This window comes from Drosophila virilis, chromosome 2 (genome assembly GCF_030788295.1).
Source record: "Drosophila virilis strain 15010-1051.87 chromosome 2, Dvir_AGI_RSII-ME, whole genome shotgun sequence".
In the NCBI taxonomy this organism is placed as follows: Eukaryota; Metazoa; Arthropoda; class Insecta; order Diptera; family Drosophilidae; genus Drosophila; species Drosophila virilis.
In genome coordinates this window covers 11,133,410-11,160,618 of record NC_091544.1, presented here as the reverse complement: position 1 = coordinate 11,160,618, position 27,209 = coordinate 11,133,410, and the positions used below count along the sequence as shown (strand labels likewise).

At 44.8% G+C, this 27,209-nt stretch overlaps 1 protein-coding gene and 1 long non-coding RNA gene across 3 annotated transcripts in view; one reads left to right on the top strand and one right to left on the bottom strand.

Annotated features, from left to right (window-relative positions):
* Oamb (Octopamine receptor in mushroom bodies) overlaps positions 1-8,995 on the top strand; it is a 28,368-nt gene extending 19,373 nt beyond the window's left edge. The window contains exon 7 of one of the 2 annotated variants that reach the window (XM_032439116.2): positions 7,054-8,995. In XM_032439116.2, coding sequence (XP_032295007.1) covers positions 7,054-7,985 — 932 coding nt within the window. In that variant the 3' untranslated portion in view covers positions 7,986-8,995. Of the gene's footprint in view, positions 1-4,196 lie in introns of both variants that reach the window. The other variant, XM_032439114.2, reaches the window with a different exon arrangement.
* LOC116651872 (uncharacterized) lies at positions 8,822-9,221 on the bottom strand. Its single transcript, XR_011416101.1, has 3 exons — positions 9,148-9,221; positions 9,017-9,090; positions 8,822-8,956 (listed from the first exon to the last, which is right to left on the bottom strand). It is a non-coding gene; the product is annotated as an uncharacterized lncRNA (long non-coding RNA).
* Between the last annotated feature and the right edge of the window lie 17,988 nt (positions 9,222-27,209).

Here is a 27,209-nt window from a genome sequence, read left to right as displayed (position 1 = left end):
ATAAACAAACAACATTATAAATAACATAAATAAATAAACAAACATTGATAACTAGAGCTCTAAGTGAAAATTCAAGTGCAAATGGAAACGGCAAGTTTATAATTTAATTAAGACTACAGCCAAAAAAAAAAAAAAAAAATTAAATATTATCAATTTGTATACTAAATCCTTGTAACTAAAATCCTAACAAATAAATATTATAAACTGATAATGTGCATATTTGTAGCTTATAGGTTAGTACTTATCTTAATTAGTGTACCCATTTAAGTATTGCTCTAAAAATACAATACATGCAATGTTAAAATAACCCCAAAACCGAAAATTGTCAATAATACTCCACAGAATATTTGAAAGCCCCCCTTTATGTAGAGCTTTCCCTTTAAATTAAGTTAAATTTTCCGTCACATACACGAAAGAAAATTAATACACATTTAATACTTTTAAATTCAGTTCAATCCTAGAATTAAGACACTTTCATATATATGAAGTCTTCTTTTTTGTCTCAGTATCCCGCTTACGATCCCTGCAATAATTGGCATTGTTTCTCATCAACGAACATGAGAGAACACATCAAACAAATCGGCTTAGGCAAAAAGCAGCATAAATGAAATGAAATGAAAAAACTTCAGCCATTAGGGAAGGAAGAGTATAAAATTCCGCATGAAATGAGAAATGAGTTTGGGCTCCAGCATTTTGCTTGCTGCTGTGTGAATTTATATATTTGTTGTTTTGCCTTTTTCTGGTACTTTTATTTGAAGTAGGTATTCCTTGAAATTGCTATAAAATACTCGTCCAACAACTCGTATACACTTGTGTGTATGTGTATTCTCAAATGTTGCTCATTAGTTGAGCAGCATTTTGCCAATCCTGTAGCGCACTTTCTTCCAGCTGATCAGCTCATTGGGCACAATTCTAGTTGGGTTTTTAATCTCGTCGACTTGGGGTCGACTTGGGGTCTACCTGGAAAAGTGTTGCCAAGCCAAGCGCACGCATTGGCTTTAATCCGAGCCAAACAACAGGGCCAACTGGCTGACTTAATGGTTATATAATAAAAATCAATATGCCGCTATTCGTGCTTGCAATGCTTCTGCTAATTGTGCACCCAGAGCAGCTACTCTGGTGCGAATCCCAAAATAAAAGCCCAGTCAAAAGTTCTTACAATTTGCCCAAAGCCTAATGACAGTTTAATGTCCGGAGAGTAACATACAATTTGAATTTTTTTTCTATTATAATAAAACTTGCTATAATTTCGCTGGGTTCAGCTAAGCCCAACAGCTATTAAAATTAATAGATATTACAGGGAAAACAAGCAAAAGTTTGTGTATATTTCGCGTCCATAATAGAATCCACTTGTTTACCCTGGCGCTCCTAAGCAAGTATATATCAAACTTACAGTACACCTGAAGCACACACTTGATATGGACATTCAGCACTAGCGTATGCACAATTAATCAAGAATATACACACACACAATATACACACAACCTACAATTTTGTTATAAAAAAGTGTTATGTATTGGGATGATACTCTGTAACAACGAAGCTTGCTGCATCGACAGAATTACGCCCAACTTTCACCACCAACGTGAAATTTAGGTGATTGACGTGATTCGAAATGTCATTAGCATTAAAGGCGTGGCTCTTAAATGTAGCTAATTATGACCTAAATACTTTTCTTCTGGCATATGATGACATCGTGCTGTTGAAGGCTCTGTTGTTGTTGTGCTGGCTTGTTTGGCAGCTGGCGTGTGTCCTTAGTTGGCGCTATTTTGAAGACACAGCCCAGATTTTCAGAAACAGCCGCTTGCAGAACATCAGGCGACAGCCTTGGAACACACATAGGCACACACAAGCACAAACACACACACACACACACACACACACACTCGTACACACTCATGCACTCATGCAGACACAATGGCGCTGAGGTTGTTATAGTTTTTGTCCGGGCCACTTGCCGTGCGTGTCTTCATTTCTTTCACTTGCCGCGTCGGTCTTAGTTTTAACACACAACACGAAACGCAATAGTCTAAAAACATTTCGTGACACAATGCGGGGGCGTATGTAACGCTGTTGTTGCTGTTGTTTGGGTAGCTCTCCTATATGGCCCACTCGCCCTTTAGTGGCTTTTGAAGGTAATCAAGTTTCAAGTTCAAAAACTAGCTGAGGTTCATGGCGTTGCCTATTAAAATGTACGCAGTAGTAGCAGCAGCAATAGGAGAGTGTCAGGCGTGGCATTTGAGCCTGTTATTGTTGTTGCGCCAGTTGCACACAAACTGAGGGCTTTCAAAATTTCAATTTCAATGGGCCCTGGCCCTGGCCCCGTGTCAGCAGCAGGCGTGGCAACTTTCACGCCAGCCTGTCTCAGATTTCACCTCGACTTTCACTGGCATCTGATTCACTTGGCTTAGATTCTCTAGAGTGCCGATTCAAAGGTCAATTTGCAAAAAAAAAATAAAAATAAAAAAAAAAAACAATGTCACAAAACCCACATCAATCTGACTAATTAAACATTTAAATGTGTTTACAACAATACATTTAAAGTAGATTGCAAATAACAGCAATTGATGAGTAATTAATTTTATAATTATTTGAAGCAGCTACAAAATCGATTGCGCTTAAATGTGCGATGAAATTGTATTTTTATATACATATGTAAATCTATTATTTTTTTATTGTTTTCTCTCATTTTGTTTTTGTCATTCCTTTTGTGGGTGGATGTTGTCAGCGACCAATTTGCATATTGCGTGGCATTTCCATTTCCATTTTCAATAATTTAGGCAGAAAAATACATTTTTTTTTGTTATTTGTTTGTTTGCGGAGCAGCCCACGCTTATACTTAAATATGTACATATATCCCACTCAATGCCTGCGGCCGTACGCAAGCCTTCCGCATCAAGGAATAAATATAAAATAGTTTTCATATTCACATTAATGGGAATATTTACCGTTTCAACGTTTTCCTTTTTCGAATTCTTTCAAATTTATTAAAAGCTTTAAAACGGATTTTCTTCTCTTTTGTTCGGCTCTTTTATGAAAAGCTTCTCCTCAGTATTTACATTTTTGCATATGTCGTATGTTTTCTTGTTTACTTTCAAGCAAATGAAATTTTTCCCATATTTTACTACTCTCAATTATTTATTTCATATGCCTTTGCCAATATTAATGCTCATGGCAGCTTTCTTACCATATTGAGTGCTCGGATTTGTGTAAAAAAAATAAATTATATTAAATCCGAATTCTTATATCTTGATTTCTTGTGTGCATTTACAAAAGCTATGAAATGTCGTTGTCAACATTATTGTGATTATTTTCCACCGACTCTATTAAATAATCAAATTATGGTGATAGTAAGTCCGACTGACATTATTATGCATAATTATATACTCATTTCTCTTACGTAAATTAATGACAATTTCCGCGTTAATTAATTCTGTTTTGTTATGTATTATGTATGAACGTAATAAGTAACCAGATGACCATGAAAAAACCCAAATTTATTAGACCCAGCGCATATACCCTTAGGTCACAACACGTGCCGGTAAATACAAATATATAAAAAATCACGGCAAATTGACAAACACATTGCCCTTTTTTATATATTTTCCAATACCCAATCAAATCAAATTAGATAAGTTTGTACATATGTTGTCTATTCTGCTACCTATTAATTCCAACACACTTTATTGCAGCATATTTTTTTGATCTGTTCAAAAATATAGAAAATCCTAAATTTTTATAGCATGCTCCAAAAAGTAGGCTCTAAGTATCTATAAAATGATATGAAAATTGGTATTCGGAAATGACAAATCTTTATACATTCATAAACTATATATTATAATATATTGCAGTAGTGTGTATAATTTTATGATTAATGATAAATTCTAAAATTTTGCTACAATTATCTATATGTTAAAGTACGTAGTTAGATAACCGTTTTACGCTAATGTGTGCTAGCCTTACAATTTTGTTTGTCTCTAACCAATGAAAACACAAATAATCAAAAATCAATACTGATCCATACTGAAGCAAACAGTAATCACGCACACACAAGCTCATGTATGATACAACCTAAGTGTTTTCATGTCTTCACGACACAAACAACCAAAACAACCTCATGTGATTGCATTCCATGTGAAATTTGTATTGAGTTCCATTTCGACATCCTGCCAAATTCCCACACTAACTTATTGCAGGCAGCCCGCGAGAATCGGGTGGCAACAATCGCGTGGATGATTCCCAGCTAATTTTGCGCATCCATCGCGGACGACCTTGCGGCACACCACAACGTACGCCACTCTCGGTGCACTCCATGTCCTCGACGCTGAGTGTGAACAGCAATGGAGCACCTGGAGCTCCCCCGGGCATGGCAAGTGAGGATCAGCAGTCAGTGCCGGCTTCCCAGCTGGGCACGTCCAAGCGAGCCACTTCGATGCGCGTGAATCGTCAGCGGCACGAGAAGGTGGCCATCAAGGTGTCTTTTCCCTCCTCGGAGAATGTGTTGGAATCACCACGTTTAGGTACCACGCAGCAACAGCCACCCGCGCCCCACTATGCAGTGATCAGCAGCAGCACCAAAGGCGGCGCCAGCAATCTTTCCAACGGACGACGCACCTCATTCAAGAGCAGCCTCTTCGATATTGGCGAAACCACGTTCAATTTGGACACAGCCAGTAGAGCAGCAGCTGATCTGGAGAGTGGCATTTCGACCGGCTCGACGTCGGCCAAGAAGCGCTCCGGCAAACGCAGTGTAAAGTTTCAAGTGAAGCGCTTTCGCATGGAGACAAAGGCAGCCAAGACGTTGGCCATTATTGTAGGCGGCTTCATAGTTTGCTGGTTGCCCTTCTTTACGATGTATCTGATACGCGCCTTTTGCGAGGACTGTATACAGCCGACCGTATTCTCGGTATTGTTCTGGCTGGGCTACTGTAACTCGGCCATCAATCCGGTGATCTATGCGCTCTTCTCGCACGAGTTTCGCATTGCCTTCAAGCGCATCGTCTGTCGATGCGTCTGCACTCGCAGCGGCTTCCGAGCCTCTGAGAATTTCCAGATGATTGCTGCACGGGCGCTAATGGCACCAGCCACATTCCACAAAACCATTTCGGGCTGCTCTGATGATGGCGACGGTGTCGATTTTAGCTGACTAATCGGTAACTACGAGACGAGTCCGCTGCAGCGCACTGCCTCGCTGCCGCAGGAAGCCAGCACTAGGGATGGCGATGTGGATACCACGGGCAGCACCAGGCGTATACGGCGCGGTGGCTTCTGCAAGGGTCGTGAGCTATAAGCAGACCAAAGCAGTAGCAGCAACAACAACTACTTACAAATACTTGACATAAGGCAATGCATTTCGCTTTTGTACTTTTGTAAACGCCGCCAGCCCAATTGACATTGACAGTATTCGCATTGAACAACGTTGTAACTTTATGGCAATAATTTTCACGTATTTAACTAGGCATAAGGCATACATATACTTACACTTATACCTGTAGTCTTAAGCTTAATTAATGTGACATAACGATAACCAACACACTTTCAGTTAAGTACGTAGAGTTAACTATATTAAGCAGGCCCCATTTGTTCAATTTTGCCGTTGGCAAAGTGAATCAGTTCAGTTACATGAGTTACATGCTACTTAGTATTTAATGCATATATGTGTGTATGTGTTTATCGGCCAATAATTTGGTTAGGTCAACAGCATTTTCAATAAAAATGAAAGCATACAAAGAGCAAAAAACGAGCGCCGACAAAATTAAAGGTAATTTATAATAAGAGCAATTGGAAGACACAGCAGCTCCGCAGGCACACTAAAACAAACACACAAAGGTAACAACAAACCTAACACTGGTCAACATAAACATAAACATCCACAAACACCTTCTGTTTAAGCCAAAATAATTGGATTCAGTTCAAGCGGCATAAGAAAAGTATTCACAACATATGTAAGCGACAACAGACGAATTGATTCTGAGAAGCCTAACCTAAAGATATGGTCGAGACAATATTAGAGAATATTCATTTTACTTGAACAGGCCTGTTAGTCCGATGCTCAGATTTTAAGACTTTAAGGATTAATAACTAAAGGGAGTTCAGCTATGAAGATTGCTTAAAGCTGAACTGTGCCTTAAGCTCTTATCAGAGATACAACTTATAAGTCTGAATGTACTAAGTATGTTTAATTGAATGTCCTAAACAGTCTACTTCTACAACGACACAACATCAACTTTGCAATATTGAGGTAGCTTTCTGGGAATTTTCATTAGTGTCCGTGTTGCTGTACGTTTCCAGACCTCACCGCAGCTACAGTAATGTAGGCTATGCAATTAATTCGCATTGCGATTGTATTGAGGTATTTGAACATCAAACAGTCGAGGTGCTTGTATCCAATATCCATTAAAATGTCCGGATAGGTCAAGCCCAGTGCAAACGTGTAACAGTAGGACGGAGCAGCGGCTTGAGGCGTATCAAGCAACCATAAATAATTGAACAGCGTAACAATCAGCATGACATGGCATTATTGTGCCGATTATTCATTACATTCACGCGGCATGTAATGAAAATTTATACAGCTGTTAAACGTGCGTATGAGTAATAAATGCAAAACGGGCAACAGCTAGGCCCACGCAACATGAATGTTGTACAAGTGTCTGTATGTATGTGTGTGTGTGTGTGTGTGTGTGTGTGTGTGAAATTATGCAAATGTATGTGTGTTAATGAAATAAAGTTCGCTTTGAAGGCAGCTTAAGACGTACAGCAGGACAGTTTTGTTGCCAAAGAAGGCGGCGAGACAGGGGCCAGCATTGAGTGCTTGTCGCGTTTATGCTAAGACATTTGCATAATTACGCGTTTAATTTAGTAAAGTGCAGCCTGGCAGAGCGCCAAGACATGACACGGTTACGCCAAACAGTTTAGGCAATGGCAATGGCAACGCATTGAAATGCGTGCGTGGTGTGCAGGGGGTGTATGAGCAATATTCAATAAGACAGGAAACATTATGTGTATTGTGTGCAGCACCGAACTAATGTTAATTCAATTTCTCCCATTTGGCAGGCTCCAAGGGCATTGGCTCACGTTTTGAGGAGCAGCGTCTGACGCTGCGCATACATCGCGGACGTGGTTCCAACCAGCAGGACTCGATGCACAGCAATGGCAGCACACAGAGCACCACAACCACACTAGGTACGCCCTCGCCGGAGCGTCTGAGCAAATATGCGACGCGAAGACTGCATCATCAACACGACAAGATCAAGATATCTGTGTCATATCCATCTAGCGAGAATATCAACGAGCTGACACAGCCGGAGCCGACTCATGAATCTCGGCGCACCTCCAGCAATGCTCTCTTCTCCGTACACTACAATGGCGCCCATGGACGCGAGTCCACAGAATCACAACTGTATAGGCAGCAGCATCATGGCGGTAGCACGTGCTATTTACAGGTCAGCAAGGCGCTGCCTGAGCTGGCGCGACGCCAGAGCAACAGCAGCGAGGCTGGCGGCGTTGTGGGTCATCCGCGAGCCGCCAACAAAAAGATGGGCAGACGGAATATCAAGGCGCAGGTGAAGCGTTTTCGCATGGAGACGAAGGCGGCAAAGACCTTGGCCATTATTGTGGGCATGTTCATCTTCTGCTGGTTTCCGTTCTTCACGATTTATATAATCAGACCCTTCTGTCAGGACTGCGTTGATCCGCTACTCTTTTCGGTGCTCTTCTGGCTGGGCTACTGCAACTCGGCGGTGAATCCTATGATATATGCGCTCTTCTCTAAGGACTTCCGCTTTGCATTCAAGCGCATCATATGCCGATGCTTCTGCTCCCGCCAGAGTGTTTCCTTGAAGAGCTCCCGCCGTGGCTCCGACATGTCTGCTGTACGCATTCAGGGGCGCACGCCCAGCATTACGCCCAGTGCGGCGGCACACAGCTTTGGCGATGAAAGCGAGCTACATCATTCCCACTCGGAACTGGGCAACGAGTCCAGATGACGTTCATTTGGGCCCAGCTCAAGCTCGCAGAGCAGCTTGGGCGGGTTGCGTAAGACGAGCCTGAAGGTGCCCGTCTACGAGATTTGCCATCCACTAGTCATGGAAACGCCCTCCTACTCCTATGTCGAGGCTCCCGGCGATGTCCCAACCTCAGCCAGCAATGGCGGGGCCAAGCGCACGCAATTGTAGCCGCGGGAGCTGCTGGCGCTGCGCAGCCTGGCGACCAACGAGAAGAATCCCCACTCAATGCCAGGGCAGCGACCGCGGCGCACGGTGCGCATCGAATACAGCGATGCGAGGGTCTAAAGAGACACCCTATAGAAGTAGGCATTAGGCCAAGTTAAAAACAGTGCTGAACAAATGTAAGCTTCTAGTTAAAAGCTCGCAGATAAAATACGATGAAACTTGTTTGGTTAAACCAAAACAAATTCAGTTTTTTCCATTTGAACAAGCAAAATAACTATAAATTGTAAATGTGCATAGAATAGTTTCAACTACTAATTACTCTTTGGCTTAAGCGTAATCCACATAAATCGATTTTAAGTAGTTAGTCAAAAGACAGAGCAGTAGAGTATTTCATACTAGATAAAATTCGTGTCTATTTGTTATAAATTATGTCTACATATATACATATGCGTGAGCCTCTGAGAAGGCCAAATTGCGATAGTTGCCAGGTAGAAAGATTATCGCCGGAAATAAAATTGAGAGTTGTACCTTTGAAATTCCATATAATATGCAAAAGTTAAATAATTACAGAAAACCCCATAACCAAATAGTTACACAATGCGTATTTAATATAGTAAATCGATAAATGTTTATTGAAATGTTAATGTTGTGTGCTGTTCAGGTTTTAACATACTTTCCAAAATATATGTGTATAATCGCGACAGATATGAATATACCATATGAAGAAAATACATATGATTCTCAAATATAATATTCCATACGATTCCAGTTAAATGTTCAGTGTGCTATAAATAAATGCTTACTTAATTTATTGAAAAAACCAACTCCCGAGCATATTTTTTCACCTTTCAGATGCCAAAGTAAAAAGCCGACTGACGGGTTACCTGTCAGTTAGCTCTATGCGGTTTTGCACAAAGAGCTAGAAAAAGCATAATTAATGAAAGTACTAGTCAAGATTGCCCGACTAGCTAATTACCTTAGAGAAAGTTTCTTGAATGCTTGTACATTAAATTATCCTTAATTTAAAAAGTCAAGGAAAGTTAAAAAATGCCAGTGCTTACTAAGATAAAAATGTTTTCGATTGATTTATATTTTATTTTTTGCATAGTTCAGCACTCCCTTCATACCCATAATTAAGGCCACAGGGTACAGAAATGCCAAGGCTGAAGCATCAAAGGAGAAATTAAAAACTGCATCTGGTTGGGACATAATGAAAGCCCGGTTAGAGCAGCACATAAAGCAGGCTAGTCAAGCCTGCGGGGAATACACCTTTAATCTGGCAGCCTCCTTCAACTTTTTTTTCGAAACTGAGGCAATAAATACTTTTAGGGCAATGAGATTGTGTTCTCGTATTGAAGCGTGCAACTAATTTATGCGGCGAGGGGTTATTTGCCGGAGCGCCACTAACTAACTTTTGGGCGCCCATTCCGTTCGAGGAATCCAATTTATTTGGCTTCATTTCGCTTTCACTTCTCGCTACAAAGTGTTTCATTTGATGGAACTCAATTGATAAAACGCATTAGCTCGGCGCTAAAGTTCCAGAGCTCCCCCGTTTAAGTACCTTCCATAAAAACGTGCACGCTGGCCAAGTGATTCGTGGAGCTACGGCAGCTACGGCAGATAACATCGATTGTTCATTTAAGTTCGACTCTCATATTATCCAGGCAGACAGCGGAAACCCATTGTTTATCATCGACACGGAACCACCCAAGCCACCCTATCCACCCGCAACTGTTGAGTGCTGCTTAGCTTAGCAAGCTATACAAACTTCTACGTAATTCCTAGCAATCAGATACTTATTTAGATTAAGTGCGTCTTAAATTTGCCGATTTAATTAATTAAATTGAGTTCTATTTAATGAGCGCACAGTCAGTCAGTTCTTACAACTATGTGTGACTAAAGTGCATACTTGCAAGCCCTATAGCCATCAATCTACTATATTCATAGCATTATGCTAAATAACTGCAAACTAACAGCTAAATTTTAAGGTTTTAGGACTTGAGCTTTATTCTCAATATTTGCCGGGAAGGTAAAGTAGTCTGTATTTAAGCCGCTTTACCTACGCCTGTTTATTGTTTTGCTGTTTCCCTTTAAAGCCCTTAAGAGTGATAGGTACATGAGAAAAAATTCGAAAAATAAACAAACATGAATGTACTACGAATGCACTTACTCAGCCGCCCGGCCGACTGGCCTAACTGGCCACGGCTTAGTCGTGACATCGCACGGAAGTTGTTTGCTTTGATAGGTGCACAGAGGCGGACAAACAAACGGCAGGACAAGACAAGCAAAGAGTGCAGAGGTCACTCAAACAGTCCTTGCTATCGCACAATCGATAGAGCAAACAAATCTGCATACAAACCGGAAAAATGAAAGGTTATATCAGCAGAGAGCGATGGAGATAGACAGAGAGTGGGAGTGTGTGCAGAAACAACAATTCTGCCATTTCTACCACCACAATATGAACTTTTAAAGTTGACTTTTACCATGTAAATATTGTCGTTTCGACTGGGCGAACTACCACTAAGAGCAACTGATGACACATGCCCCAAAGTCCATGGATTGCTCTAATTGATTTTAGTGCCAAGTCTAGCTTGCAAAATTTTTTTCTTTTGTGTTATTTGTTTTTTTGATGGCAGCAACAATCTAAGGCAGAAACATAAGTCAAAATCTTAGCTTTTAACAGGAGTTTTCCTTTTTTTTTCCTTTTCTCGGCTTATTCAAGAAGTCAGTTCGGCGTGCCAAACTATAAAGTCGATTGTGCAATGAAGCGAACAAAGAAATATATGTATGTACATTTTGACAGTATGTACAGTGCACAACGGTACACAATAATAACAACAATAATAGCTTAAACGAACGTCTGAGTAGACTGAAGCTGCAGCTTAGCAAAAACGGTAGACAACTCGAAAACACGGAAAATTCAGTGAACTGTTCGCATACTTTTTGAAGTAAACGTGTTAAACAAAAGTTCCAATGCAGCCGCAAAGTGAATAGAAGTGTTCGGGGGAGCGATTGATGGGCGAATTGTATCTTTTTTCAATAAATAATTGTCTCAAAAACTTATTGAACTGTACGCAACGGTTTTAGAGCATTTGCTTTTAACTTTGTTTGTCTGGTTTATTCAAAAGTTTAGTATTGGACTTTGGCAAAGTTTTCCTCTAAATCGCACGACATTTATTTAACAGTGCTGCCTATTTACTGTCTAAAAATACACAAACAAGTGAAGCTTATGCACAAACTAGGTGATATTTTCCGGCCTTACGCGGTCTTAGTTTTTTGCTTCATATTGAAGGCATCAATTTTTATTTCCCGCCCGTGGATATATTTTATCTACCCGTACTATCTTAACGTCTAATGCGGCATCTCACGTTGAAAAGGAGTTTGAGCTCCATCACTTTAAGAGCAAACAAGTAATAGGTCCTAGTCGGAAGCTCCCAACTAGGGGATACCCTGAACCCACTTCTTCCAACATCAAATGCATATATATATATTCTATTTTAGAAGCTATAAGTCAAGTTTGTGGACTCTAGCTCTTATTATTGACCAAAATTGCTGAAAAAACAGGATATCGATATCGATTTGTATCGATTGCTTGGAAACGGAGTAAGTTATCGATTATCGGAAACAAACTCGATCTGCGCAGGCACTAGGAGCACCTTCATCTTAAATTTCAAGTCTATAGCTCTTATATGTTCTGAGATCCTTGCGTTCATACAAACGGACGGACGGGCCGACGGACGGACAGACAGACGGACATGGCTAGATCGACTAGGCTATTGATGCTGATCAAGAATATATATACTTTATGGGGTCGGAGATGCTTTCTTCTTCCTGTTACATACATTTGGATTTTGCACAAATACAATATTCCCTTATAGACCCAAGGTTTTCTGAACAATCTGAACAATGCTAATATGAAAGACCAACACGAATTATCTGATAGGCTCGATCCATTTTTAAACCATATTATTCAGCTTCAACACACTAAGCTGGCCTCAATACGTAGCTTTATTATATTATTCGGCTTAAGCATATGTGGTCGCTGCTTAATAGCTATTTAAATGAACCCACACTTGGGCACAGTTGCTGCCGCGGTTAGCCGCAATGATGGCCAACATAAGCTGCCATGTGTGTGACTCTGCCTCCCACCCACCCACTAAAACATCATGACTTCGTGCCCCCTGCCTGACAAACACACAACACGCAAGCTGCTGACAATTTGCACAACGCGTTAATTTCCTTAATTTCAGTCTAATTGTTATGGTCGCCCGCGGTGCCATCAACAGAGCCAGCACCACAGCAGCAGAACAGCAGCACACTCAGCCCAGTTAGTGGCAATTGGTTTTTGTTAAAATAAAAACGGGGGTAAAAAAACGCATTGCTAAGGCCCTCAAGGGAATCGTAAGTGTGCCGACAAACGTGGTTGGGATTGGCATGATTTTTGTTTAGCTATTTGACGGAAAAGGCCTTTATACCCGCATCGGGCGACCCACGACTACATTTTCCGAACACATTTGAGTTCAGTTACCCATTTTTAAGGACCACTCTGCCCACCCCATTTTACTTTAATTTTTATGCCTTGATGGCAACGAGTATTTTCGGTTGCGACCAATCCGCAAAAATGGCAAGCAATTGACTTTTATGGCAAAACAAAACACAGCAAAGTCAAGCGGATATACTTAAACCACACTCACCTCCACTCTACGCTATAGTCCACTCCACTTTAACCACACTCCACTTTCAAGTTTCCATCGCAGTCGCAGTCCATTTGACTTTTTTGGATTTTTCGCGCCACTTGCAGCTATGTGGTAAAATGTTTTTGGTCACATTTTGTCGAACGTTTTTGTTGTTGTTTGAATTGCTGTTTGTGGCTGCTGTCAACTGAATTATCATTTCTGGCAGACATTCAAGTCAATTTAATAGCCGATTTGCTTGAATTCAATTTTGGTCAGTCAGGGGAAATCGGCGAATGCAGTTGAAGCCAAGCCAAGCCCTGCCCTTTTCCAGTTGCAAATACTAGTGGGTTCTTATCCTTGTTGACACTCGATTTCACGCACTTATAATCCCATTCTGCTGAGCTGCCATTAAATGAGACGCAGTTCCAAAGCGCACTTGGAAACTTCCTTAAATTACCCAAATTAGCTTAGAGCAAAACTCTGCCTAAGTGAACTGTCTGTGTTCGTTTCAACACAAAAAAAATATACCTAAACGGCCTGAAATCTTGTTTAAACAAAGCACAAAAAAGTTGGTTTCTCTTTTATTAACTTATTTGCCCCCAGCGTTTTGTAACAAGCGGAAGCGGAAGTTAAAGTCATTGCCATGGCCAGACGATTGCTGTCTCTCGTTTTATTTGTATGTGTGTTTGTTAAAAGCTGTATGCAGTGTCGGAGTCTTAACTTCACACTGGCGTTGGGCACGTGCTTTTGCAATAATAATTTCTGTGTACATCCTAAAAGGCAAAAAACCAGTAAATTCCAATTATTAACATTTAATGTGGCGTAACCAATACTAGTTCCAAGGATTAGGAAAGTCAGACTAACGAGCTATAAGAATAGACAATTTGCTTTCGGAATTTGCAGCTATAGCTCAAAATAATGGAAATAAGGTATAGCAAAAATATATATTTAGTATTTTGTACTTTAATTATACATATAGCAATTTTGGCTAGCCCAATTAACCTAAGCCAAAAATAGACTACAAAAAAATAGAATATTTTATAGAAAATTCAACAATTGTTGCCTTCCCTCGTGCTATGTTGAAATTAATATGTCACGCGCCCATCTCCACAAGCTGAGCAAAAGGTAAAAGCAGTCACCAAAATATTTGCTGCTTGCCATAAACATTTTAAAATAGAACAAAATATACGCCTGAAGCAGAATTGAAAATGAGCCCAGCAAAGGCAGCAGCAGCAACTTTCTCAATTATGTGCGCGTTAAGCTGTAGAACAAGTTTACAATAATGTGGAATTACTCTTCGATTTTATAATTGGCAGATGAGAAATATTAATTGGTTAGACACCATGACAGCATGTCTTTAAATAATAATTGAATTAATAAACAAAATGCATGCTGGCATAAATGAAAATTGTTTTAGGCACCCTCAGCTTAAAAATTAAAGCATGCACATAAATTGAAGAGCATTAGTCACTGATTCTGGGTCATCAACACCTTTGGGGGCGGGTCGCAGTTCACCGCATCCCAAACAAACAGACTGAAACCACCTGAGGCGCACAAAAGGCACAGGCACAAAGCGGCCCCCGGGGGCTTCGCCATTCAAACTCATTTGGCGGCCATTAATTGCAAGTTTATTGCCAGAAAATAGCGGACACCGGCAACGGTTCTCCGAACCCTCAGCAGGAAGGACCTCCGTTTACAAAAATTTCTCACCACTGCTTGCTCTGCCAGCCGCGATGCGCAAATTTATGACGCGCCCATAAATAAGACGGAGGCTGACGGGCGGCAACGTGTGGATTTCTTAAAGAATAGGTGTGACTTCCGGGCTGTGAGTAACTTTTATGCTATTATGACAGCAACTCGCGGAATGCCCATGCCCTAATTTAGACTGCACTAGCGCAGCGGACGTGGATGTGGTTTGCGGTATTGACTGCATGTGATATGAGAATTTTAGAGAAATATTTTGTTAAAAAATGTATTTAAAAGTTCTATTTAGTAATCTGTTAAAAACTCTAGCTGGTATTACCTGGCTATTTAACAAATGGAATTTTCACAAATATCTATACAAAATATTTTTACGGTAAACAAAAACTTTCATAGAACCTACCAGTGCTGCTCAAGCGGAACTTACTCACATTTATGAGGATGGGTAATAGCTCCGCGGGGAGATATGACGTTCCAAAACGACATAACTCCCTCCGCTCGGATGGAAATAGCTCCGCGGGGAGATATGACGTTCCAAAACTACATAACTCCGCGCGGTATGATGGGTAATAGCTCCGCGGAGAGATATGACGTTCCAAAACGACATAACTCCTTCCGGTCGGGTGGAGATAGCTCCGCGTGGAGATATGACGTTCCAAAACGACATAACTCCAGGCGGTATGATGGGTAATAACTCCGCGGAGAGATATGACGTTCCAAAACGACATAACTCCTTCCGGTCGGGTGGAGATAGCTCCGCGTGAAGATATGACGTTCCAAAACGACATAACTCCCTCCGGTCGGATGGAAATAGCTCCGCGGGGAGATATAACGTTCCAAAACGACATAGCTCCCTCCGCTCGGATGGAAATAGCTCCGCGGGGAGATATGACGTTCCAAAACGACATAACTGCGCGCGGTATGATGGATAATAGCTCCGCGGGGAGATATGACGTTCCAAAATAACATAACTCCGCGCGGTATGATGGGTAATAGCTCCGCGGGGAGATATGACGTTCCAAAACGACATAGCTCCGCGCGGTATGATGGATAATAGCTCCGCGGGGAGATATGACATTCCAAAACGACATAACTCTCTCCGCTCGGATGGAAATAGCTCCGCGGGGAGATATGACGTTCCAAAACGACATAACTCCTTCCGGTCGGGTGGAGATAGCTCCGCGGGGAGATATGACGTTCCAAAACGACATAACTCCCTCCGCTCGGATAGAAATAGCTCCGCGGGGAGATATGACGTTCCAAAACTACATAACTCCGCGCGGTATGATGGGTAATAGCTCCGCGGGGAGATATAACGTTCCAAAACGACATAGCTCCCTCCGCTCGGATGGAAATAGCTCCGCGGGGAGATATGACGTTCCAAAACGACATAACTCCGCGCGGTATGATGGATAATAGCTCCGCGGGGAGATATGACGTTCCAAAACGACATAACTCCGCGCGGTATGATGGGTAATAGCTCCGCGGAGAGATGTGACGTTTCAAAGCGACATAACTCCCTCCGGTCGGATGGAAATAGCTCCGCGGGGAGATATAATGTTCCAAAACGACATAGCTCCCTCCGCTCGGATGGAAATAGCTCCGCGAGGAGATATGACGTTCCAAAACTACATAACTCCGCGCGGTATGATGGGTAATAGCTCCGCGGGGAGATATGACGTTCCAAAACGACATAACTCCCTCCGCTCGGATGGAAATAGCTCCGCGGGGAGATAAAACGTTCCAAAACGACATAGCTCCCACCGCTCGGATGGAAATAGCTCCGCGGGGAGATATGACGTTCCAAAACGACATAACTCCGCGCGGTATGATGGGTAATAGCTCCGCGGGGAGAATTGACGTTCCAAAACGACATAACTCCGCGCGGTATGATGGGTACTAGCTCCGCGGGGAGATAAAACGTTCCAAAACGACATAGCTCCCTCCGCTCGGATGGAAATAGCTCCGCGGGGAGATATGACGTTCCAAAACGACATAACTCCGCGCGGTATGATGGGTAATAGCTCCGCGGGGAGATATGACGTTCCAAAACGACATAACTCCACGCGGTATGATGGGTACTAGCTCCGCGGGGAGATAAAACGTTCCAAAACGACATAGCTCCGCGCGGTATGATGGGTAATAGCTCCGCGGGGAGATATGACGTTCCAAAACGACATAACTCCGCGCGGTATGATGGGTAATAGCTCCGCGGGGAGATAAAACGTTCCAAAACGACATAGCTCCCACCGCTCGGATGGAAATAGCTCCGCGGGGAGATATGACGTTCCAAAACGACATAACTCCGCGCGGTATGATGGATAATAGCTCCGCGGGGAGATATGACGTTCCAAAACGACATAACTCCGCGCGGTATGATGGATAATAGCTCCGCGGGGAGATATGACGTTCCAAAACGACATAGCTCCGCGCGGTATGATGGATAATAGCTCCGCGGGGAGATATGACGTTCCAAAACGACATAACTCCGCACGGTATGATGGATAATAGCTCCGCGGGGAGATATGACGTTCCAAAACGACATAGCTCCGCGCGGTATGATGGATAATAGCTCCGCGGGGAGATATGACGTTCCAAAACGACATAACTCCGCGTGGTATGATGGATAATTGCTCCGCGGGGAGATATAACGTTCCAAAACGACATAACTCCGCGCGGTATGATGGGAAACAGCTCCGCAGGGAGATATGACGTCCCAAAACGACATAACTCCGCGCGGTATGATGGGTAATAGCTCCGCGGAGAGATATGACGTTCCAAAACGACATAACTGATGGATATAGCTCCGCGGGGAGATATGACGTTCCAAAACAACATAACTCCGCGCGGTATGATGGGTAATAGCTCCGCGGGGAGATACGACGTTCCAAAACGACGTAGCTCCGCGCGGTATGATGGGTAATAGGTCCGCGGGGATATAAGACGTTCCAAAACGGCATAACTCCGCGCGGTATGATGGATAATAGCTCCGCGGGGAGATATGACGTTCCAAAACGACATTACTCCGGGCGGTATGATAGGTAATAGCTTCGCGGGGAGATATGACGTTCCAAAACGACATAGCTCTTCGCGGTATGATGGATAATAGCTCCGCGGGGAGATATGACGTTCCAAAACGACATAACTCCCTCCGCTCGGATGGAAATAGCTCCGCGGGGAGATATGACGTTCCAAAACGACATTACTCCGCGCGGTATGATGGGTAACAGCTCCGCGGGGAGATATGACGTTCCAAAACGACATAACTCCGCGCGGTATGATGGATAATAGCTCCGCGGGGAGATATGACGTTCCATAACTACATAGCTCCGCGCGGTATGATGGATAATAGCTCCGCGGGGAGATATGACGTTCCAAAACGACATAGCTCCCTCCGGTCGGATGGAAATAGCTCCGCGGAGAGATATGACGTTCCAAAACGACATAACTCCCTCCGCTCGGATGGAAATGGCTCCGCGGGGAGATATGACGTTCCAAAACGACATAACTCCGCGCGGTATGATGGATAATAGCTCCGCGGGGAGATATGACGTTCCAAAACGACATAACTCCGCGTGGTATGATGGGTAATAGCTCCGCGGGGAGATATGACGTTCCAAAACGACATAGCTTTGCGCGGTATGATGGATAATAGCTCCGCGGGGAGATATGACGTTCCAAAACGACTAAACTCCGCGCGGTATGATGGGTAATAGCTCCGCGGGGAGATAAGACGTTCCAAAACGATATAGCTACGCGCGGTATGATGGATAATAGCTCCGCGAGGAGATATGACGTTCCAAAACGACATAACTACACGCGGTACGATGGGTACTAGATCCGCGGGGAGATATGACGTTCCAAAACGACATAACTCCGCGCGGTATGATGGATAATAGTTCCGCGGGGAGATATGACGTTCCAAAACGACATAACTCAGCGTGGTATGATGGGTAATAGCTCCGCGGAGAGATATGACGTTCCAAAACGACATAACTCCCTCCGCTCGGATGGAAATAGCTCCGCGGGGAGATATGACGTTCCAAAACGACATAACTATCTCCGCTCGGATGGAAATAGCTCCGTGGGGAGATATGACGTTCCAAAACGACATAACTCCGGGCGGAATGATGGATAATAGCTCCGCGGGGAGATATGACGTTCCAAAACGACATAACTCCGCGCGGTATGATGGGTAATAGCTCCGCGGGGAGATACGACGTTCCAAAACGACATAGCTCCGCGCGGTATGATGGGTAATAGCTCCGCGGGGAGATATGACGTTCCAAAACGACATAACTCCGCGCGGTATGATGGGTAACAGCTCCGCGGGGAGATATGACGTTCCAAAACGACATAACTTCCTCCGCTCGGATGGAAATAGCTCCGCGGGGAGATATGACGTTCCAAAACGACATAACTCCCTCCGCTCGGATGGAAATAGCTCCTCGGGGAGATATGACGTTCCAAAACGACATAGCTTCCTCCGCTCGGATGGAAATAGCTCCGCGGGGAGATATGACGTTCCAAAACGACATAACTCCGCGCGGTATGATGGATAATAGCTCCGCGGGGAGATATGACGTTCCAAAACGACATAACTCCGCGCGGTATGATGGATAATAGCTCCGCGGGGAGATATGACGTTCCAAAACGACATAACTCCGTCCGGTCGGATGGAAATAGCTCCGCGCGGAGATATGACGTTCCAAAACGACATAACTCCGCGCGGTATTATGGATAATAGCTTCGCGGGGAGATATGACGTTCCAAAACGACATAACTCCGCGCGGTATGATGGGTAACAGCTCCGCGGGGAGATATGACGTTCCAAAACGACATAGCTTCCTCCGCTCGGATGGAAATAGCTCCGCGGGGAGATATGACGTTCCAAAACGACATAACTCCGCGCGGTATGATGGATAATAGCTCCGCGGGGAGATATGACGTTCCAAAACGACATAACTCCGCGCGGTATAATGGGTAAAAGCTCCGCGGGGAGATATGACGTTCCAAAACGACATAGCTCCACGCGGTATGATGGGTACTAGCTCCGCGGGGAGATATGACGTTCCAAAACGACATAACTCCGCGCGGTATGATGGATAATAGCTTCGCGGGGAGATATGACGTTCCAAAACGACATAACTCCGCGCGGTATGATGGATAATAGCTCCGCGGGGAGATATACCGTTCCAAAACGACATAACTCCGCGTGATATGATGGATATGGGCTCAGCGGGGAGATATGACGTTCCAAAACGACATAACTCCCTCCGCTCGGATGGAAATAGCTTCCAGGGGAGCTATGACGTTCCAAAACGACATAACTCCGCGCGGTATGATGGATAATAGCTCCGCGGGGAGATATGACGTTCCAAAACGACATAACTCCGCGCGGTATGATGGGTAAAAGCTCCGCGGGGAGATATGACGTTCCAAAACGACATAGCTCCACGCGGTATGATGGGTACTAGCTCCGCGGGGAGATATGACGTTCCAAAACGACATAACTCCGCGCGGTATGATGGATAATAGCTTCGCGGGGAGATATGACGTTCCAAAACGACATAACTCCGCGCGGTATGATGGGTAACAGCTCCGCGGGGAGATATGACGTTCCAAAACGACATAACTTCCTCCGCTCGGATGGAAATAGCTCCGCAGGGAGATATGACGTTCCAAAACGACATAACTCCGCGCGGTATGATGGATAATAGCTCCGCGGGGAGATATGACGTTCCAAAACGACATAACTCCGCGTGATATGATGGATATGGGCTCAGCGGGGAGATATGACGTTCCAAAACGACATAACTCCCTCCGCTCGGATGGAAATAGCTTCCCGGGGAGCTATGACGTTCCAAAACGACAGAACTCCGCGCGGTATGATGGGAACTAGCTCCGCGGGGAGATATGACGTTCCAAAACGACATAACTCCGCGCGGTATGATGGATAATAGTTCCGCGGGGAGATATGACGTTCCAAAACGACATAACTCAGCGTGGTATGATGGGTAATAGCTCCGCGGAAAGATATGACGTTCCAAAACGACATAACTCCCTCCGCTCGGATGGAAATAGCTCCGCGGGGAGATATGACGTTCCAAAACGACATAACTATCTCCGCTCGGGTGGAAATAGCTCCGTGGGGAGATATGACGTTCCAAAACGACATAACTCCGCGCGGTATGATGGATAATAGCTCCGCGGGGAGATATGACGTTCCAAAACGACATAACTCCGCGCGGTATGATGGATAATAGCTCCGCGGGGAGATATGACGTTCCAAAACGACATAACTCCGTCCGGTCGGATGGAAATAGCTCCGCGCGGAGATATGACGTTCCAAAACGACATAACTCCGCGCGGTATAATGGATAATAGCTTCGCGGGGAGATATGACGTTCCAAAACGACATAACTCCGCGCGGTATGATGGGTAACAGCTCCGCGGGGAGATATGACGTTCCAAAACGACATAGCTTCCTCCGCTCGGATGGAAATAGCTCCGCGGGGAGATATGACGTTCCAAAACGACATAACTCCGCGCGGTATGATGGATAATAGCTCCGCGGGGAGATATGACGTTCCAAAACGACATAACTCCGCGCGGTATGATGGGTAATAGCTCCGCGGAGAGATACGACTTTCCAAAACGACATAACTCCAGGCGGTATGATGGGTAAAAGCTCCGCGGGGAGATATGACGTTCCAAAACGACATAGCTCCACGCGGTATGTTGGGTAACAGCTCCGCGGGGAGATATGACGTTCCAAAACGACATAACTTCCTCCGCTCGGATGGAAATAGCTCCGCGGGGAGATATGACGTTCCAAAACGACATAACTCCGCGTGATATGATGGATATGGGCTCAGCGGGGAGATATGACGTTCCAAAACGACATAACTCCCTCCGCTCGGATGGAAATAGCTTCCCGGGGAGCTATGACGTTCCAAAACGACATAACTCCACGCGGTATGATGGATAATAGCTCTGCGGGGAGATATGACGTTCCAAAACGACATAACTCCGCGCGGTATAATGGATAATAGCTCCGCGGGGAGATATGACGTTCCAAAACGACATAACTCCGCGCGGTATGATGGATAATAGCTTCGCGGGGAGATATGACGTTCCAAAACGACATAACTCCGCGCGGTATGATGGGTAACAGCTCCGCGGGGAGATATGACGTTCCAAAACGACATAACTTCCTCCGCTCGGATGGAAATAGCTCCGCGGGGAGATATGACGTTCCAAAACGACATAACTCCGCGCGGTATGATGGATAATAGCTCTGCGGGGAGATATGACGTTCCAAAACGACATAACTCCGCGCGGTATAATGGATAATAGCTCCGCGGGGAGATATGACGTTCCAAAACGACATAACTCCGCGCGGTATGATGGATAATAGCTTCGCGGGGAGATATGACGTTCCAAAACGACATAACTCCGCGCGGTATGATGGGTAACAGCTCCGCGGGGAGATATGACGTTCCAAAACGACATAAATTCCTCCGCTCGGATGGAAATAGCTCCGCGGGGAGATATGACGTTCCAAAACGACATAACTCCGCGCGGTATGATGGATAATAGCTCCGCGGGGAGATATGACGTTCCAAAACGACATAACTCCGCGTGATATGATGGATATGGGCCCAGCGGGGAGATATGACGTTCCAAAACGACATAACTCCCTCCGCTCGGATGGAAATAGCTTCCCGGGGAGCTATGACGTTCCAAAACGACATAACTCCACGCGGTATGATGGATAATAGCTCCGCGGGGAGATATGACGTTCCAAAACGACATAACTCCGCGCGGTATGATGGGTAAAAGCTCCGCGGGGAGATATGACGTTCCAAAACGACATAGCTCCACGCGGTATGATGGAAACTAGCTCCGCGGGGAGATATGACGTTCCAAAACGACATAACTCCGCGCGGTATGATGGATAATAGCTCTGCGGGGAGATATGACGTTCCAAAACGACATAACTCCGCGCGGTATAATGGATAATAGCTCCGCGGGGAGATATGACGTTCCAAAACGACATAACTCCGCGCGGTATGATGGATAATAGCTCCGCGGGGAGATATGACGTTCCAAAACGACATAACTCCCTGCGCTCGGATGGAAATGGCTCCGCGGGGAGATATGACGTTCCAAAACGACATAACTCCGCGCGGTATGATGGGTAATAGCTCCGCGGAGAGATATGACTTTCCAAAACGACATAACTCCGCGCGGTATGATGGATAATAGCTCCGCGGGGAGATATGACGTTCCAAAATGACATAACTCCGCGCGGTATGATGGGTAACAGCTCCGCGGGGAGATATGACGTTCCAAAACGACATAACTCCCTCCGCTCGGATGGAAATAGCTCCGCGGGGAGATATGACGTTGCAAAACGACATAACTCTGCGCGGTATGATGGGTAATAGCTACGCGGGGAGATATGACGTTCCAAAACGACATAACTCCCTCCGCTCGGATGGAAATAGCTCCGCGGGAAGATATGACATTCCAAAACGACATAACTCCGCGCGGTATGATGGGTAATAGCTCCGCGGGGAGATATGACGTTCCAAAACGACATAGCTCCGCGCGGTATGATGGGCAATAGCTCCGCGGGGAGATATGACGTTCCAAAACGACATAACTCCGCGCGGTATGATGGGTAATAGCTCCGCGGGGAAATATGACGTTCCAAAACGACATAACTCCGCGCGGTATGATGGATAATAGCTCCGCGGGGAGATATGACGTTCCAAAATGACATAACTCCCTGCGCTCGGATGGAAATGGCTCCGCGGGGAGATATGACGTTCCAAAACGACATAACTCCGCGCGGTATGATGGATAATAGCTCCGCGGGGAGATATGACGTTCCAAAACGACATAACTCCACGCGGTATGATGGGTAATAGCTCCGCGGAGAGATATGACGTTTCAAAACGACATAACTCCAGGCGGTATGATGGGTAATAGCTCGGCGGGGAGATATGACGTTCCAAAACGACATAGCTCCCTCCGCTCGGATGGAAATAGCTTCGAAATAGCTCCGCGGGGAGATATGACGTTCCAAAACGACATAACTCCACGCAGTATGATGGGTAATAGCTCCGCGGAGAGATATGACTTTCCAAAACGACATAACTCCAGGCGGTATGATGGGTAAAAGCTCCGCGGGAAGATATGACGTTCCAAAACGACATAGCTCCGCGCGGTGTGATGGATAATAGCTCCGCGGAGAGATATGACGTTCCAAAACGACATAACTCCGCGCGGTATGACGGGTAATAGCTCCGCGGGGAAATATGACGTTCCAAAACGACATAACTCCGCGCGGTATGATGGATAATAGCTCCGCGGGGAGATATGACGTTCGAAACCGACATAACTCCCTCCGCTCGGATGGAAATAGCTCCGCGGAGAGATATAACGTTCCAAAACGACATAACTCCGCGCGGTATGATGGATAATAGCTCCGCGGGGAGATATGACGTTCCAAAACGATATATCTCCGCGCGGTATGATGGGTAATAGCTCCGCGGGGAGATATGACGTTCCAAAACGACATAGCTCCGCGCGTTATGATGGATAATAGCTCCGCGGGGAGATATGACGTTCCAAAACGACATAGCTCCGCCCGGTATGATGGATAATAGCTCCGCGGGGAGATATGACGTTCCAAAACGACATAGCTCCGCGCGGTATGGTGGATAATAGCTCCGCGGGGAGATATGACGTTCCATAACGACATAACTCCCTCCGCTCGGATGGAAATAGCTCCGCGGGGAGATATGACGTTCCAAAACGACATAACTCCAGGCGGTATGATGGGTAATAGCTCGGCGGGGAGATATGACGTTCCAAAACGACATAGCTCCCTCCGCTCGGATGGAAATAGCCCCGCGGGGAGATATGACGTTCCAAAACGCCATAACTCCCTCCGCTCGGATGGAAATAGCTCCGCGGAGAGATATAACGTTCCAAAACGACATAACTCCGCGCGGTATGATGGATAATAGCTCCGCGGGGAGATATGACGTTCCAAAACGATATATCTCCGCGCGGTATGATGGGTAATAGCTCCGCGGGGAGATATGACGTTCCAAAACGACATAGCTCCGCGCGTTATGATGGATAATAGCTCCGCGGGGAGATATGACGTTCCAAAACGACATAGCTCCGCCCGGTATGATGGATAATAGCTCCGCGGGGAGATATGACGTTCCAAAACGACATAGCTCCGCGCGGTATGGTGGATAACAGCTCCGCGGGGAGATATGACGTTCCAAAACGACATAACTCCGCGCGGTATGATGGATAATAGCTCCGCGGGGAGATATGACGTTCCAAAATGACATAACTCCCTGCGCTCGGATGGAAATGGCTCCGCGGGGAGATATGACGTTCCAAAACGACATAACTCCGCGCGGTATGATGGATAATAGCTCCGCGGGGAGATATGACGTTCCAAAACGACATAACTCCACGCGGTATGATGGGTAATAGCTCCGCGGAGAGATATGACGTTCCAAAACGACATAACTCCAGGCGGTATGATGGGTAATAGCTCCGCGGAGAGATATGACTTTCCAAAACGACATAGCTCCGCGCGGTATGATGGGTAATAGCTCCGCGGAGAGATATGACGTTCCAAAACGACATAGCTCCGCGCGGTATGGTGGATAATAGCTCCGCGGGGAGATATGACGTTCCATAACGACATAACTCCCTCCGCTCGGATGGAAATAGCTCCGCGGGGAGATATGACGTTCCAAAACGACATAACTCTGCGCGGTATGATGGGTAATAGCTCCGCGGGGAGATATGACGTTCCAAAACGACATAACTCCTTCCGCTCGGATGGAAATAGCTCCGCGGGGAGATATGACGTTCCAAAACGACATAGCTCCGCGCGGTATGATGGATAATAACTCCGCGGGTAGAATGCATATATACTACAAACATACAACAATTCTTATATACATACAGGCATTCATAGAAACGCACTTTAATACTTACACACTTACACTTATACACACACATATACATACATACAGACACTCGTAGATTCATACATTTATATATACATACAGAAAGCAGGTACCCTGGCCCTGCATTGGCAACTTGTATGCTTTTCATTTTAGACATAGCCTTTTCATCCAGTTCCGCACGTGGAAAATTTAAGTCAATCTTAAGCTTCACGTTTTAAGTTAAATCTTACAAAGATATTTGAAAATAAGTTTAAGATCCATCGAATTAAAATCAAATGTTAGAATCAACTGTTTACGCACATATTAGTCTTCTGGTGAGAACTTAAAACAAAAACGAAGGAACGTTTAAGGCTTTGAGCTTAAAAGCTTTAAGTGTGATTGATTGCACCTTGACGCATTTTTAAGCCTGATTAAGGAAATCATATGCTTTACAAGCTTATTTTGACATGGAACTTGCAAGTGCTTTCTAGCACATTATTTATGCTTTATACATTGAAAATCTTTGTTGCTTAACTTAATTCAAACTTTTTATGCTATTAAAAAATGTAATCTGTTAAAGTACACTAAAATCAGTTATTTATTTGTGTCAGCCCTTGCGTTCCCTGGCCGAGAGAGCAACATAAAATGGTATATAAATTACTTGCTTAACCTATTTCGCTGTCATTTCTCAATAATTTGCGCTCTAAAATTAACATTTTAATGCCATTCCCAAGAAGTGGCTGACTTGCTTACCAGTATTTACATTTGACTTTACGCTGCCATTTATTTTCATTCACTCCTAATCAAAATCAAAATGTTCACATTAATTTGGTGCTTGATGTTGTGAATTTAAATGTACACTTCTGGCCTGACATTCTGATATCTGAGTTGTGTTTGTAATAGACACTGTGTATGCAGAGACAGCGCGTGGTAACCTTTAGCCAAGTCTAGGCCACTTAGAACTCAGTCCAATTTTTTTCGGTTGAGCATCACGCCCACATGCTCAGGGGCGATTGACGCCCACATGGCCCATGGAACAGCATTCTAGCTGAAAGTCAGCTGGGTTCTTTGAATACAAAATGTTTTAGTGCGTTGCCACATAGTGTCGTTTTTGCTGTATGTCCTTTTAGGGCTTTTCGTGGGTTTGCCTACTAAATGTCGAACTGCGTTCGGAGCCAGCATTATGCCGTTGACAGGGCCAAGATAAACAGACGTCCTGCCGCTTGGCTGGCTGGCATTAAACAGCTGCATGCCACCCCATGTGGCCACGTATCACAGTCGCGTTTTGCCGCAGTAATACAGCAGCAATTGCAGTTTCCACAGATCCCCCCCCCCCCCCCCCCTACACCAACCATCGCTTCCGCTTGAAACTGTAAACGAAAAACCCCAAACACCCCGAAGCTATTCTGGTGCGACGTGCAGCTAAACGAGCGTTCAATGCTTTTATGGGTTGGCATTGTTGTTTCTGTCGTAGTTGTGATTGTTGTTGTTGCGCCAGGAAAAACAGCGACATTGTCAGCTTTGGAGATTGTGTGCAAAAAAAAAAGCTGAAAAGTATGCTCCAGTTTACACGCTGTGCGCTCAACTGCAGCGATGAGCCGAGCATTTTAAGTAGCTAACTTTTTGCGTCTCAATTAAAGGCAGCCAATTGAGCTGTTTGCCGTTGG